Consider the following 15,431-nt stretch of genomic DNA (forward strand, 5'->3'; position numbering starts at 1 on the left):
GACAGGATGACGAGTTTAAACTACAATAAACGTAATAAAGGCAAAAGGCTCATTATAGCGTTCTTTTTTTTCCAAGAAGGCAGGCACCAGTATTTGCTTTACCTAAGGATTCCCACTCCCTGATAATGCACATATAGTGATTCCATTGCTTCTGTTCTGCATGCGTCGTGCCAAATGACCTTATTTAAGAACAGCAATTAGATAATTGCAGAGCCTCCAAACTCACTATCATCACCACATTTACTATGTATGTCAGGGTCAATGGTGGGAACATGGAAAAAAAACTTAGAAAAAGATGTATTTAAACCCAGTGGGGGTTGTATCGTAGCAGTTTTCAGCTCATTAGCTTTACCTACACTTCATTCTTAAACTGGTGAAACATTTAACAATTTTTAATGACTTTGCACATTTGAAAAAATAGACAGTGTGGGGCCCCCATGCCCAAGCAGTTTCCACTCCATGTTCCTTATGCAACCTGTTAATCCTCAGGGAATTCAGAGCCCAAAACTGTGCAGCTCTGCCTCCTCAGCAATGCACATGGTCTATAATAATGGGAGGTGAGATGTGAAGGGGAAATGGCAAAGCTTCCCTACCCAGACCACCTTTTTTTCCCCTAAGTTATTCATGAGAGGCATATCCACTGCTGTTACTTCTTGATTATTTTATAAATGTTGCACTGATGAATAGAGTAGTAATATTTGTTTAACACAGCTGCTTAAGCTATATGTTGGTCCTTTATAAATCAATAATAATAACTAATAATATTTAATTGCCTATTTTCCCAGTGTAACTCAGTTTTATAAAATTGCTACAATATTGGTATACCTTTATATAAGGATTCATTCAGTTAACCTGAATGGGGTACCATAATACAGTAGAGTACCGGTAATCCAAATTCGACTAACCAGCAGTCTCAATCAATCAGCACAAATCCCCAGCAGTACTCACAAAAGTGATGGGCAACTTCTTAGGCTGTTTGTTTATTTATTTTAGTACTTATATAGCGCAAACATCTTACGCAGTGCTGTACAGAGTATATATTGTCTTGTCACTAACTGTCCCTCAGAGGGGCTCACAATCGCATCCCTACCCTAGTCATAAGTCTATGTATGTATTGTATGTAGCGTGTAGTGTATGTATCATAGTCTTTGGGGGAAGCCAATTAACTTATCTGTGTGTGTTTGGGATGGGGAGGAAACTGGAGTGCTGAAAGAATCTCACCTAGACATGGGGAGAACATACAAACTCCTTGCAGATGTTGATCTGGCAGGGATTCGAACCGGGAACCCAGCATTGCAAGGCAAGAGTGCTAACCACTACGCCACCATGCTGCCTATGTTTGTGGGCTCTGCTGTGCTCAGACTGGGCTGCTTAGACTGGGGTAGACTTCATAGACTGGGTTCCATGGCTCCCTCAAGGTCAATATACTTTCAAATACTGTATTTTAACATTTAATATAGAGCTCATGGTATGTATATAGAGTGGGGTATAGTACTGTACTAGTAAGGCCTATTTGTAACATTGAGTCTCAATCAAGCAGAAAGCACATTATCCACAATCAGCCGATCCCTGTCATTGTCAGATAACTGAGACTCCACTGTAAAATGCACGACAGAGATGTAGTCAGTGCAGTAAAAATGAACATGTGCTACAGGGATTATATATGTCATCATTTGGTCAAGATAATTTATATATTTATATATTCACCTTTCTTTGACTCTATTTGCACTTTGACTTCTTTTTTAACTGGTGCCTCTGAAATAAAAATTAATAAATAATTTAAACATCTATATCAATAATTTTTAATTTAACCATTTCAGCCCGCGGGTATTTTTCACCTTATGCATCAGAGCAATTTTAACCTCCCATTTATTTGCCAATAACTTTATCACTAATTATCACAATTAATTGATCTATAACTTGTTTTTCCTGCCACCAATTAGGCTTTCTTTTGGTGGTACATTTTGCTAAAAATTATTTTTTTCTAAATGCATTTTCACAGAAATATTAAGAAAAAAATTTGAAAGAATTCATTATTTCTCAGTTTTCGGCCATTATAGCTTTAAAATAATACATGCTACCATAATTAAAACCTATGTATTTTATTTGCCCATTTGTCCTGGTTATTACACCATTTAAGCACTTGAGGACCACAGTCTTTCTACCCCTTAACCCATTCAGGTTCCGTGGTTTTCACGTGAGAAATGTTCACCTCCCATTCATTAGCCTATAACTTTATCACTACTTATCACAATGAACTGATCTATATCTTGTTTTTTCTTCCACCAATTAGGCTTTCTTTGGGGGGTACATTTTGCTAAGAGCCACTTTACTGTAAATGCATTTTAACAGGAAGAATAAGAAAAAAATGGAAAAAATCATTATTTCTCAGTTTTCAGCCATTATAGTTTTAAAATAATACATGCCTCCATAATTAAAACTCACGTATTGTATTTGCCCATATGTCCCGGTTATTACACCGTTAAAATTATGTCCCTATCACAATGTATGGCAACAATATTTTATTTGGAAATAAAGGTGCATTTTTTCCATTTTGCATCTATCACTATTAACAAGTTTAAAATAAAAAAAATATAGAAATATTTCATCTTTACATTGATATTTAAAAAGACCCTTAGGTAAATATTTACATGTTTTTTTTTATTGTAATTTTTTTTTTTTTATAGTAAACATTTTATTTGGGTAGTTTTGAGAGGGTGGGGGGTAAACAATAGATTTATAATGTAAATGTGCGTTCATTTTAATTTATTTTTATTTTCAGTTGCAGTATTACTTTTTGGCCACAAGATGGCGGCCATGAGTTTGTTTACATGACGTCACTCTAAGCGTAACACACACTTAGAGTGGCGCATCGGGGAGGGAACGGCCAGAAAAGGTGCAGCTTCCGAGAGAAGCTGTCGCTTTTTCAGCGGGGGAGAGGAATCAGTGATCGGGCACCATAGCCCGATACATAGATTCCCTGGCTACCGAATCCGCGGCCGGGAGTGTGCGTGCACGCGTGCGATCGGCCGCGGGAGCGCGCGGTAGCGCGCATGGTTCCTGGACGTAGTTTCTACGCTCAGGAACCAAAATAGGTTAAGGACCAGAGCCTTTTTCTCCATTCAGACCACTGCAGCTTTCACGGTTTATTGCTCAGTCATACAACCTACCACCTAAATGAATTTTACCTCCTTTTCTTGTCACTAATACAGCGTTATGTTGGTGTTATTTGATTGCTGCTGCGAGTTTTAGTTTTTATTATATTTATCAAAAAAGACATGAATTTTGTCAAAAAAATGACTTGTTTAACTTTCTGTGCTGACATTTTTCAAATAAAGTAAAATTTCCTATACATTTGAGCACGAAAGTTATTCTGCTACATGTCTTTGATTAAAAAAAAAACAATTAGTGTATATTTATTGGATTGGGTAAAAGTTATAGCGTTTACAAACTATGGTGCCAAAAGTGAATTTTCCCATTTTGGAGCATCACTGACTTTTCTGACCACCTCTCATGTTTCATGAGGTGCTAAAATTACAGGATAGTATAAATACCCCCCAAATGACCCCATTTTGGAAAGAAGACATCCCAAAGTATTCACTAAGAGGCATGGTGAGTTCATAGAAGTATTTATTTTTTGTCACAAGTTTGTGACAAAAAAAAAGGAAAAAAGTTTCCATCTCTTCTAACTTGCAACAAAAAAAAAAAATGAAATCTGCCACGGACTCACTATGCTCCTCTCTGAATACCTTGAAGGGTCTACTTTCCAAAATGGGGTCATTTGTGGGGTGTGTTTACTGTCCTGGCATTTTGGGGGGTGCTAAATTGTAAGCACCCCTGTAAAGCCTAAAGGTGCTCATTGGACTTTGGGCCCCTTAGCGCAGTTAGGCTGCAAAAAAGTGCCACACATGTGGTATTGCCGTACTCAGGAGAAGTAGTATAATGTGTTTTGGGGTGTATTTTTACACATACCCATGCTGGGTGGGAGAAATATCTCTGTAAATGACAATTTTTTGATTTTTTTTTACACACAATTGTCCATTTACAGAGATATTTCTCCCACTCAGCATGGGTATGTGTAAAAATACACCACAAAACATTTTCCCTGCACAGCATCAGGGAAAAAAAGCCTGGGATTTTTTTCTTTGATGGGTGGAGCTTAGCTAAAAATGCAGCTAAAAATTATGCTTTGGTAAGAAAAACAAAGTTCTAAAGCTGTGAAACTGTTAAAGAAACACCAAGCCTTTTCAGTTCTGCTCAGTAGATTTTTAGTCCGGAGGTTCACTTTAAGGATACATTTTCTGGCTTGCTGCACTTTGTCCTCTAAACCAGTTACAAGGCAATGCCTGTTTCTCCATCTGCACAAGAAAAACTGTAAAGGTAAATTTAAGGCCAAATATTTACCTTTTGGGGGGATCTTGGGAGAGACTGTCTCTGGTTTCTTCTCCAGTGTCTCTGTGAAATATAATCATTTCATCACAGTAATTTCCCTTTTCATGCTTTATTGCAAAGGGTTATAAATCACATGAATCCCAGTGAGAGATTAGTAAATATGAGGAGTAGAGTGGTGGACAGGGTGACTATGATGGAGCTAACAAAGAAATAATAACTTGCTTTTTTCCTATGATGCAGACAGCAGATTGAAAGTTAAGCTGTATCATGATGAATTTTATGATTTGCTAACTAAGTGATTTATAACAAACGAAAAATATTTTTTGTATATGATCTGTAACAGTGTTAACCTTTTCTTACATCAGTCATATATGTATATTTTATACATAAACTGTGCTGCTGTGAGTGTAAAAAAAGTGGTTCACATTGTACCTTTCATTGGTTCTATCAGCACTTCCAGTTTTTTTACAGGTATGTCTGAAAATGATAAGAAAAAAGATAAACTAACGGGCACAAAAAAATAAACACACTACAACAGCTCTCTAATTGCATATTTGTAAAACATATCTAAAGATTTCTTTTTCAGCATCATTTTCAGGTCTCCGTGTCTCCCTGTCTACCCAACCCCACAAAAAGTGATATGTATATTTCTTAAAAATCAAAAATGAATTCACCTTTTTTGGGTTCAGTTGGCACTTTTGCTTCTTTTATTTCTGGTTTCTCTGCAATGCAAAATTAATACTTTTTGAAGATATCTGCATTATTATTAGCTTTACTAAGTAGTTTAAAGCACTTTGTAGTTAAACAAGATGTAGCAATGTCCATAAGCAGGAGAAATTTAGTTACCTAGAGGCGAGCATATTAAATCTTAGAGCTTGGTATGAATTCTGATGTCTGGAGCACTCTGACATATACATGTTGGCTTTTCTTGATAATCAGGGTATAGAACTATCACCTCCCGCACCCCAGTTCAGACTCATTGGCCACTCATTGTCATGAATTTTTTTCCATGGGCAATTGTTGCTTAACAATCAAGGGGAAGGTCATAATATCAGGAGGTTTTAAGACAAAGTGAAAAGAAACCACTTATAAATTGCTGGATATCACTAGTTTAATTTTAGAGACAACATTGCATCACATACAATACTCAAAAATTGCACTTTTAACAGATAAGTGAACAAAATGCAAATATTTAAATTAAAGGCTGCAGGTTTTTACCTTTCTTAGGTTCTGTAGGTATTATTTTTTCTTTCTTCTGTGGTTTTTCTGCAATAATACATTTAACCACTTCACCACTGAGGGGTTTTACCCCCTGACCACCAGAGCAATTTTCACCTTTCAGCGCTCCTTCCATTCATTCGTCTATAACTTTATTATTACTTATCACAATGAAATGAACTATATCTTGTTTTTTTTGCCACCAATTAGGCTTTCTTTAGGTGGGACATTATGCCAAGAATTATTTTATTCTAAATGTGTTTTAATGGGGAAATAGGAAAAAATGTGGGAAAAAATTATTATTTTTCAGTTTTCGGCCATTATAGTTTTTAAATAATGCATGCTACTGTAATTAAAACCCATGAAATGTATTAACCCATTTGTCCCGGTTATAAAACCATTTAAATTATGTCCCTATCACAATGTTTGGCGACAATATTTTATTTGGAAATAAAGGTGCATTTTTTTCAGTTTTGCATCCATCCCTAATTACAAGCCCGCAGTTTATAAAGTAACAGTGTTATACCCTCTTGACATAAATATTTAAAAAGTTCAGTCCCTAAGGTAACTATTTATGTTTTTTTTTATTGCATTTTTTTTTTTAATTACAAAAAATAAATAAAAATTGGGGAGTGTGGGAGGTAATGAGTTAATTTATTGTGTAAATGTAATGTTTGTATATGTAAAATGCTTTTAGGGTGTAGTTTACTATTTGGCCACAAGATGGCCACAGAGTGTTTGTTTACATGCGACCTGTAAGCGTCGGGAAGGACGCTTACAGGAAGCAGTACGAGGCTGAGAAGATCACAATGATCTCGCTGTTTCTGAAAGAAGCAGCAGATCATTGCGGGGGCTTAGATCAACGAACGGGAATGGATTTTCCCGTTCATTGATCTCCGGGCGAGCGGGCGACGGCGTGCACGAGCGGCGGGAGCGCGGACAGCGGCGGGAGCGCGGAAGGTACAGATTTCTCTGTCCCTGGTTTTTTAGGAGGGAAAAAAGGGGCGGAGAAATTCGTACCGCTGGGGGTAAAGTGGTTAAACTGAGAATTATTTACAAAAATAGTTTAAATAATCCTAATGACCACTGAATACTTTTATAATTGAAATACAATTGTACACCAATGCAGCAGTTTTTCTATGTAGTGTATTTATTTGTCTTCATATAATCTTTTCAAATTTGAGTAAGACAATTAAGATCCATATTTCATTTAGCCAGATTTGTAGCAAGGTGAAGGAAGCCACCAATGTAGGTGAGAGTTATTTGAAATAATTGTGATTCTCGCTTTTCAATGCTTTTATGCACAGGGAGCACTATTGGTCTTCACTTTCCTCCCTATCCTCTAATTTAAAAGACAGGTAAATATTTAATCAATAAGTAAATTATTTAAGTTACCTTTCTTTGGTTCTCTGGGTTCTTCTGATTTTATCGCTGGAGTTTCTGCAATAGAAATGGCAAATGACAATCTGCATTCTGTTTTACAGCTGCCGCATGGGAACATTCTTGCCTAAAGAAAGGTCTATGGCACTCTTTATAATATTGATATCTCCTTATGAATCCCCAACTCCATAAAACACAGTAACCAGGCAGCTTGGGGTGACCCAAAACCACAAGGAGAGTATAGGTGACTAAAAGTGACCAAAAAGCCATCCTACTAAAAAGCAAAGCTCAGTTTGGTTTGTCTTCTAAAAACAGAAGGAATTTACAATGATTCAACTTTAAGTGAACATCTGTGATTACCCACAATGCACCGCTACTGAATATGCAAATTATCTCTTTATGCCACTGAAAGCCAGACAAGCATCCAGAACCTCTGGTGTCTAGCAAGCCTATAGCTTTACATTTTACAGATCCACATCAACCCCACATGCAGACAGCCTGAAAGTCATTTTTGCACTCTACATACATTGATCATCAACCATTTGGCCTTCAGATTCCCTCAGATGACAATGTAATCAATCATCAATGGAATGTGCTGGAAATTAAAGTCGGATTCATGGAGCCATAACCTTGTAAATTGCTAGATTTAAAGAGAAACCGTGACCAAGAATTGAACTTCATCCCAATCAGTAGTTGATACCCCCTTTTACATGAGAAATCTATTCCTTTTCACAAATGGATCTTTAGGGGGCTCTGTATAGCTGATATTGTGGTGAAGCCCTTCCCACAGGAGACTGTGAGGACCATTTTCCTGACAGTTTCCTGTCTGTGAACCTCGTTGCATTGTGGGAAATAGCTGTTTACAGCTGTTTCCAACTGCCAAAAAAATCAAGCAGCAGCTACATCACCTGCCAGCAGTAAAAATGTCCCCATGTGATAAATGTCAGAATGAAAATCAGGGAGAGGAATGCTTTTAGTCAGTGTTTGCCCATTGTAAATCATTTATACATAATTATGGTAAAAGTGAAGCACTTTTTTATTACATTATTTTCACTGGAGTTCCTCTTTAAAGGATAGCAAAATGATTGTTTGCATATTCAGCAATGATGCATCGTGGGAGACATCATATGCTCACTCCAATCTGAATAATCACAAGTACTTTCTGTTTTGAGAAGGCAAACTTTTGTTTTACTTAACATGTTAGGCCCCGTTCACACTTGCGTTTTGGCATGCAAACGGACCGGATCCGGATCGTATCAGGACCTGATCTAGATTGGAACCGTACGGTTCCGATCCGGATCCAATCCGGATCTGGTCCGTTTGCATCAGGACTGCTTCAGGCTGCCATCCGGATCCGTGGGGGAAAAAAAAAAACAACAACAAAATACCTTAAAATTTGTTGGGGTCTGCACTGCAGAAGGTGCACTTGGTGCACCTGTAGAATCAGGTCCTCCGCTGTAGGCCTCACCTCCACCTCCGACATACTGCCAAAACAGCTCCAGCACGTGTGTCACTGCTGCTCCACTCCAGACATGCTGGGCCCATGTGTCTCCATCCGCAATGGCCGCTATAAATCCTCATAGGAAGTGGGGTAGAACATCCGGTGTTGTCTCCAGTGTGTTCTGTGCTTCGGTTTCCCATTGGTTTTCTATATCCGGATGGTGCAGTCAGGCTCCGGTCCCGGTGCGTGGGCCGGATGAGCCTGACCAAAAAATAGCGCATGTTGGAAAAGTGTCCGGAGTCCGGATCCGGTCCGGCTCCGTACTGTACGGAACGGACGCGTGTGAACATGCGCATAGCCTTTGCATTGCTATGCGGAACGTATGTTTCGTTTGTACAGTATATGGTCCGGATCCGATCAGACGGATCCGGACAGGGAACGCTAATGTGAACCGGGCCTTAGTAAGAGGGCTTATTTGGTCCTTTATAGCCACTTACACACTCCTAGGAGTTCTGGTTCTCCATGAGTTTGCCTGATAATCTGTAACTCTGGGTGCTTCAAGTCCTTCCACATAGAGCCACATTAATCCATGCCATGCACTGATGGGGATTAACCAATCTGAAACAATATGTATGCATGTTGGATTACTGTGGCTCTGTACAATTAACAAGCTGACACATCGTTGCATTCTAGTGGTTCTGGAGGTGTGGCTAGCTTCCAGGGACAACAAAGGAGGATTTGCATATTCAGCAGTGATGCGTCGTGGGAGACATCATATGCTCACTCCAATCTGAATAATCACAAATACCTTCTGTTTTAAGAAGGCAAACTTTTGTTTTTCTTTAGATTTAAATGATATATTACTAACATCTTAGTACCAGATACCAAGGGGCACTTTCAGACATCTTGCAGTCTTGCAGAGTTTATGGCTCAGCAGGTTCTATTAGCAGCAAAATGTGGTGGTATACAAAATTGGGCAGGTAGTGTTACCGTTTTGGCTGATCAGTGTAAATAAGCTATGTTTTTAGTTTTCTTGTTTTCACTGAGCATTATTTGTTCTTTTTTTCTCAAGTGTAACCATAGTCTAAAATAGTTTTATTGAGCACATATTAATTATTATTATAACCAGTTTAACTTCCCACTATCACACTTTAAATGATTACTCTTTTATTACATATCCCATGCAAAAACATTAATTTACTGACTCCTGTCTGTGTATCTGCTTGCTACTGTGCTAGTCTGCAGCTAGCTCATGGCAGTGGAAAAACAAAGAAAGTGGTCAGAGATACAGTCAGTTTGGTTTATGATAATGTGACCGTAGTAACCACCATAACTGGCCAGTTGCAGTGGACAAAGGGAAGATACATGTTTGTATATATTATAACTGTATGGACAAGTGCTGGTTCAATGAAAAGGCACTTTTAGCTGGATTGAGTTGTCCCTGAAAACTGAGGGACATTGCAGTGGTTCCCAACCTTTTCCGGCCCGGGGAACTCTTTCTGACCATATTTTTCTCCGGGAAACGGCGGGGGGGCGGGGGGGGGCGCGCGCGGGTGTTTGCGCGACCTAGTGGACAGTGCCATGCGCAGCAGGCTATGGGGGGGGGGGTCTTGGGTGCGGCTGCATAGCTAGCATAGTTGCCCCAGTATAGGGAGTTTAGTTGCTCCAGTATGGTTAGTATAGTTACCCTAGTATAGTGCCCCAGTATAGCTAGTATAGTGCCCCAGTATAGCTAGTATAGTCCCAGTATGGATAGGTAGTGCCCCTGTATAGTGCCCAGTATGGGTAGGTAGTGCCCCAGTATAGCCAGTAAAGTGCCCAGTATAGCTAGTATAGTGCCTAGTATAGCTAGTATAGTTGCCCCCAGTATAGCTTGTTTAGTTGCCCCCAATGTAGGTAGTTTAGTTGCCCCCAGTGTAGGTAGTTTAGTTGCCCCCAGTATAGCTAGTTTAGTTGCCCCCAGTATAGCTAGTTTAGTTGCCCCCAGTATAGCTAGTTTAGTTGCCCCCAGTATAGTTAGTACAGTTCCCCCCAGTATAGATGCCCAGGAGGGGGGAAGCAGCGCTAGAAGGAGGGGTAGTGGAGGCAGCGGTGGGGAGGGGGGAAATATCCCCCCCTCCCTCACCTGGGACCCCTCCTTCTGCCTCTCTCTCCCCCTCCATTTAGCGGTGGCAAGTGCGGGCTCGGCGGCGAGGAGACATGCGCAGAATTACTCACCATGCCACGTTCCAAGCGCCGGCAGCGTCATGTCGTCACAGATCTCCGCCTTCCGCTAATCAGGAAGCACAGTGGGCAGCATTGTAGGCGGAGATCTGACGACATGACGCTGCCGGCGCTTGGAACGCGGAAGTGGTGAGTAATTCTCCGCACGCCTCCCCGCCACCGAGCCCGCACTTGCCACCGCTAAATGGAGGGGGAGAGAGGCAGAAGGAGGGGTCCCAGGTGAGGGAGGGGGGGATATTTCCCCCCTCCCCACCGCTGCCTCCACTGCCCCTCCTTCTAGTGCTGCTTCCCCCCTCCTGCGCCCTACAGTAGGAACAGGTCTGGCGAGAGGCCAGACCTGTACGGCACACCAGGAAACATCCCGGTTGAAAAACGCTGCATTAAGGTACACTGATATGCATTTGAATTTTCTTACAGCACTCTCGCCCTCCCAAACCTCTCTATTGTCTCCTTACTGATGTAGGTATACTTTGCTAGGTAACTGTAAAGCCAGCCACGTGATAATCTTAATCTAATTATTTTAAAATAGTAACAAAAAAGATCGTTTAATTTTAAAAAAAATCTATTACATTTGATTTTGTTAAAAATTGTTCTGCTCTACTACTCAACAGAATGATCAAGATTCTAATTTAAAGCAATATTGAATATACATTGTTATAAAGTGAACTCGGATATCTGCTGGAGTACTGGTATTGGAGTTGGTAGACATAATGTTTACATTAAAATGGAATAAATATTATCCAAATCTTTTTTTTTTCCTCATACCCCACAAATGTGATATAAACAATCAGAATAAATAAGTTAAGTTTACCCTTTTTGGGTGCTATGGGTACTTTTTCTTCTGTCGTTTCTGGCTTTTCTGTAATGTTAAATGTAAATGTTAGAACATCTCCATACTACTGTTTATAATTATAACAACATAAAACAGGTACCAGCTCCAAGCCAGTAATTTAAACATTCTACAGTACTCTTAAAGATGCTGAATGATCAGTTTGCTGTTTTATCCAGAGATGGGGTGCATCTATGGAGGTCAAATGTTTGGCTTCTTTAGCCAGTCACTATATAAAGTTCTACAGTTTTGTAGATGTAAATCCTTTTAACTGCATATATAGGGCCAATCCAATTAACTTTTTGTTTACGTTTTCTCCTAGGAGTTAAATTGTATGTCTTCTGCGTAAAGAAAGCTTGTAATGGAAAACCCCCCTCTGGAGGATACTTACCTCCATCCCTTCGTTCAAGTGCCAGGGTCCCCCAAAAGTGTGGCAAGGTAAATATTTACCTACCGCAATCCTGTGCAGGTGCACTAGCTGCTCTTCATTCGAGTTAAGGCGAAAATAGCTGAACCCGATCTATACGCTCTACTGCGCAGGCAAAGTCCTTTTGCGAATGCGCAGTAGAGTGGATACGATTGGTTTCGGCTATTTCCGCCTAGCCCGAATGAAGAACTGCTGCGCCTGTGCTGGATCCCGTCGAAGTAAATATACAGTGGGGTGCGAAAGTTTGGGAAACCTTGTTAATTGGCTTGATTTTCCTGTATAAATCGTTGGTTGTTATGACAAAAAATGCCAAGTTAAATATATCACATAGGAGACACACATAGTGATATTTGAGAAGTGAAATGAAGTTCATTGGATTTACAGAAAGTGCACAATAATTGTTTAAATAAAATTAGGCAGTAGCATACATTTAGGCACTGTTGTCATTTTATTGATTCCAAAACCTTTAAAACTAATTATTGGAAGTCAGATTGGCTTGGTAAGCTCAGTGACACCTGACCTACATACACAGGTGAATCCAATTATGAGAAAGAGTATTTAAGGGGGTCAATTGTAAATTTCCCTCCTCTTTTATTTTTTCTGAAGAGTAGCAACATGGGGGTCTCAATACAACTTTTAAATGACCTGAAGACAAAGATTGTTTACCATCATGGTTTAGCGGAAGGATACAGAAAGCTGTCTCAGAGATTTCAGCTGTCTGTTTCTACAGTTAGGAACATATTGAGGAAATGGAAGAGCACAGGTTCAGTTCAAGCTAAGGCTCAAAGTGGCATACCAAGAAAAATCTTGGATAAACAGCGACAAACCGTGAGAACAGTCAAATGGTGAGAACAATCAGAGTCAACCCACAGACTAGCACCAAAGGCCTACAACATCATCTTGCTGCAGATGGAGTCACTGTGCATTGTTCAACCATGCGGCGCACTTTACACAAGGAGATGCTGTATGCGAGAGTGATGCAGAGGTAGACTTTTCTCTGTCCACAGCACAAACAGAGCTACGTGAGGTATGCTAAAGCACATTTGGACAAGCCAGCTTCATTTTGAAATAAGGTGCTGTGAACTGATGAAATTAAAATTGAGTTATTTGAGCATAACAAGGGGCATTATGCATGGAGAAAAAACAACACAGCATTCCAAGAAAAACATCTGCTACCTACTGTAAAATTTGGTGGTGGTTCCATCATGCTGTGGGGCTGTGTGGCCAGTGCAGGGACTGGGAAACTTGTCAACATTGAGGGACACATGGATTCCACTCAGTATCAGCATATTTTGGAGAACAATGTCCAGGAATCAGTGACAAAGCTAAGGCATTCATGCAGAGGAACAAGTACAATGTTCTGGAATGGCCATCTCATAGGGAGGATTGGGGGAGCATTCGGGGGAGCCAGCGCTGGATACCCTGAACCTACGGGGAAGGGGGAAGCCTCATTGGGACACTGAGGCTTCCCCCTCCTAAGGTAAGTATCTCTCTAAATTTCTGGAGGCTTACAATGAATTTTATTATAATGTGAAAGTATATATTTTGAGAAAACATAGGCGAAAAAGTGAATTAGATCAGGCCCATTATGTGTTAGGGTCACTAGACCAGTTATATATTTTTTTTCTTACAAAAAAATAGCCCCACAGATCTACTACATGAGTTTGTTTCATATCTTAATGACAATTCTAGTTACTGAATTTTAATATTTAAAAGGGTTTCCAATTTCAGATTTGTCTGATACATTGTATTATACATTTGTGGTAATTAAAGGGGCACTATGGCGAAATATTTAAAATATGTGCAAACATAGACAAATAAGAAGTACTTTTTTCCAGAGTAAAATGAGGCATAAATTACCTTTCTCATATGTTGCTGTCACTTACGGTAAGTAGTAAAAATATGACAGAAGTGACAGGTTTTGGAATTGTCCATCTCTTTATAGGGGATTCTCAGCAAGGCTTTTATTCTTTATAAAGATATTCCCTAAAATGGATTTAAACAATGATGCTGGCCAGCTTCCCTGCTTGCTACACATTTTTTGGCAGTTGGACAGAGCAACTGCCATTCACTAAGTGCTTTTGAAAATAAATAAATCCCTGAGAATCCCCTATGAAGAAATGGACTAGTCCAATACCTCTTGCTTCTGTCGGATTTCTACCATCTACTGTAAGTGACAGCAACATAGGAGAAAAGTAATTTATGGCTCATTTTACTCTGGAAAAAACATACTTCCTCTTTGTCTATGTTTGCACATATTTTAAATTTTACAATTTTTCACCATAGTGCCCCGTTAAGTAATGTTTATAACCATGAAGAAATGATCATTGACCTGAGCAAAGAATATTGCTCAGAAATGGGATCAAGGGACATTCCCGGACCATAATGGAATATACCTATTTTTGTTGTGTTCAATTACAAAAAATATAAACAAAAATAATCGATGTTACGATATGTTGTATCATTGTTTTATGAGATAAACAGCAGTTCATCTAACTTCATCTAACTTGGCTTGCAAGTATAGAATTCATATAAATTGCTACACACGAATACTGTTATCTGCATGAAAATGCCATTGCACCTATAGCATGTCTATTCATATATTAATCTTTTTGAAAATATAGCCACTGCTGCCTTTATTGCAAATATTGTAACTTGTAGGAAACTAAAAAAAAAAGCACTGACAAACTGCAAAATGCTCCTAGTTTAGGCTTAGAGAAAATATTGAGGCATACACAACAACATTCCATAGCTTCCAGTTTCTCCACACATAATGGATATCTTCTGTTTAGGTTCCTACCTTTCTTGGGTTCTGGGAGTGCTTTTTCTTCTTTCTTATCCAGCGTTTCTGCAATTTTAAATTAAAACAATTAAAGCATTATTTACAGCAAGAATGTACCGTATATACTCGGCTATAAGTCGCAAAATTTAGGACTGACCCAAAGTACAAAAGTGGGGGGGGGGGTCGACTTATAGTCACATAGTCCTTAATTTTGTGACTTACAGACTGTGTGGGGTGGGGGGGTGGGGTATGGATGTGGGGTGTGTGTGGAGGGGATACTCACCATCCATTGCTGGGCGCAGTGTCCTCTCTCTTCCTCTCTTCTACCTCACTCGCGTCTACCCCCTTCAGAGATGGTCCGGCTCTCGATGTCACATGACGTCGGGAGCGGAAGTTACAGCTCGAGTGGAGGAGAAGCGAGGAGAAGAGAGCAGACTGTGCCCAGCGGTGGATGTGGTAACGGACAGCTGCAGCGGCGGGGAGAGCGGGCCAGGCAGCATTGAGGCAAACATCGCACCACAGCCTCTATCTTCCACCTACCACGCATCCCCTTGTGTTGATACCAGCGTCTCTCCTGTGATGATGTCATCACAGGAGACGCTGGTATCAGCGCATGGGATGTCTGGGAGAGGAAGTAGATGGAAGATAGGTGAGATGTTTGCCTCCATACCTGCTCTCCCCACCGCTGCAGCCTATACATGGTGGCAACTGTACTGGCTACCTTCCTATACTGGGGGCA

General features: G+C 40.0%; 1 protein-coding gene across 50 annotated transcripts in view; it reads right to left on the reverse strand.

The window, feature by feature from the left end:
- Positions 1-15,431, reverse strand: part of LOC137503854 (titin homolog) — a 1,065,379-nt gene that overhangs the window by 104,424 nt on the left and 945,524 nt on the right. For 49 of the 50 annotated variants that reach the window (XM_068231415.1, XM_068231409.1, XM_068231432.1 and 46 more), the window contains 7 exons: positions 14,711-14,758; positions 11,466-11,513; positions 7,006-7,050; positions 5,067-5,114; positions 4,825-4,869; positions 4,405-4,455; positions 1,708-1,755 (listed from right to left, as the gene is read on the reverse strand). In XM_068231415.1, coding sequence (XP_068087516.1) covers positions 1,708-1,755; positions 4,405-4,455; positions 4,825-4,869; positions 5,067-5,114; positions 7,006-7,050; positions 11,466-11,513; positions 14,711-14,758 — 333 coding nt within the window. The remainder of the gene's footprint in view (positions 1-1,707; positions 1,756-4,404; positions 4,456-4,824; positions 4,870-5,066; positions 5,115-7,005; positions 7,051-11,465; positions 11,514-14,710; positions 14,759-15,431) is intronic. The other variant, XM_068231429.1, reaches the window with a different exon arrangement.

The sequence above is a fragment of the Hyperolius riggenbachi genome, chromosome 4 (assembly GCF_040937935.1).
Source record: "Hyperolius riggenbachi isolate aHypRig1 chromosome 4, aHypRig1.pri, whole genome shotgun sequence".
In the NCBI taxonomy this organism is placed as follows: Eukaryota; Metazoa; Chordata; class Amphibia; order Anura; family Hyperoliidae; genus Hyperolius; species Hyperolius riggenbachi.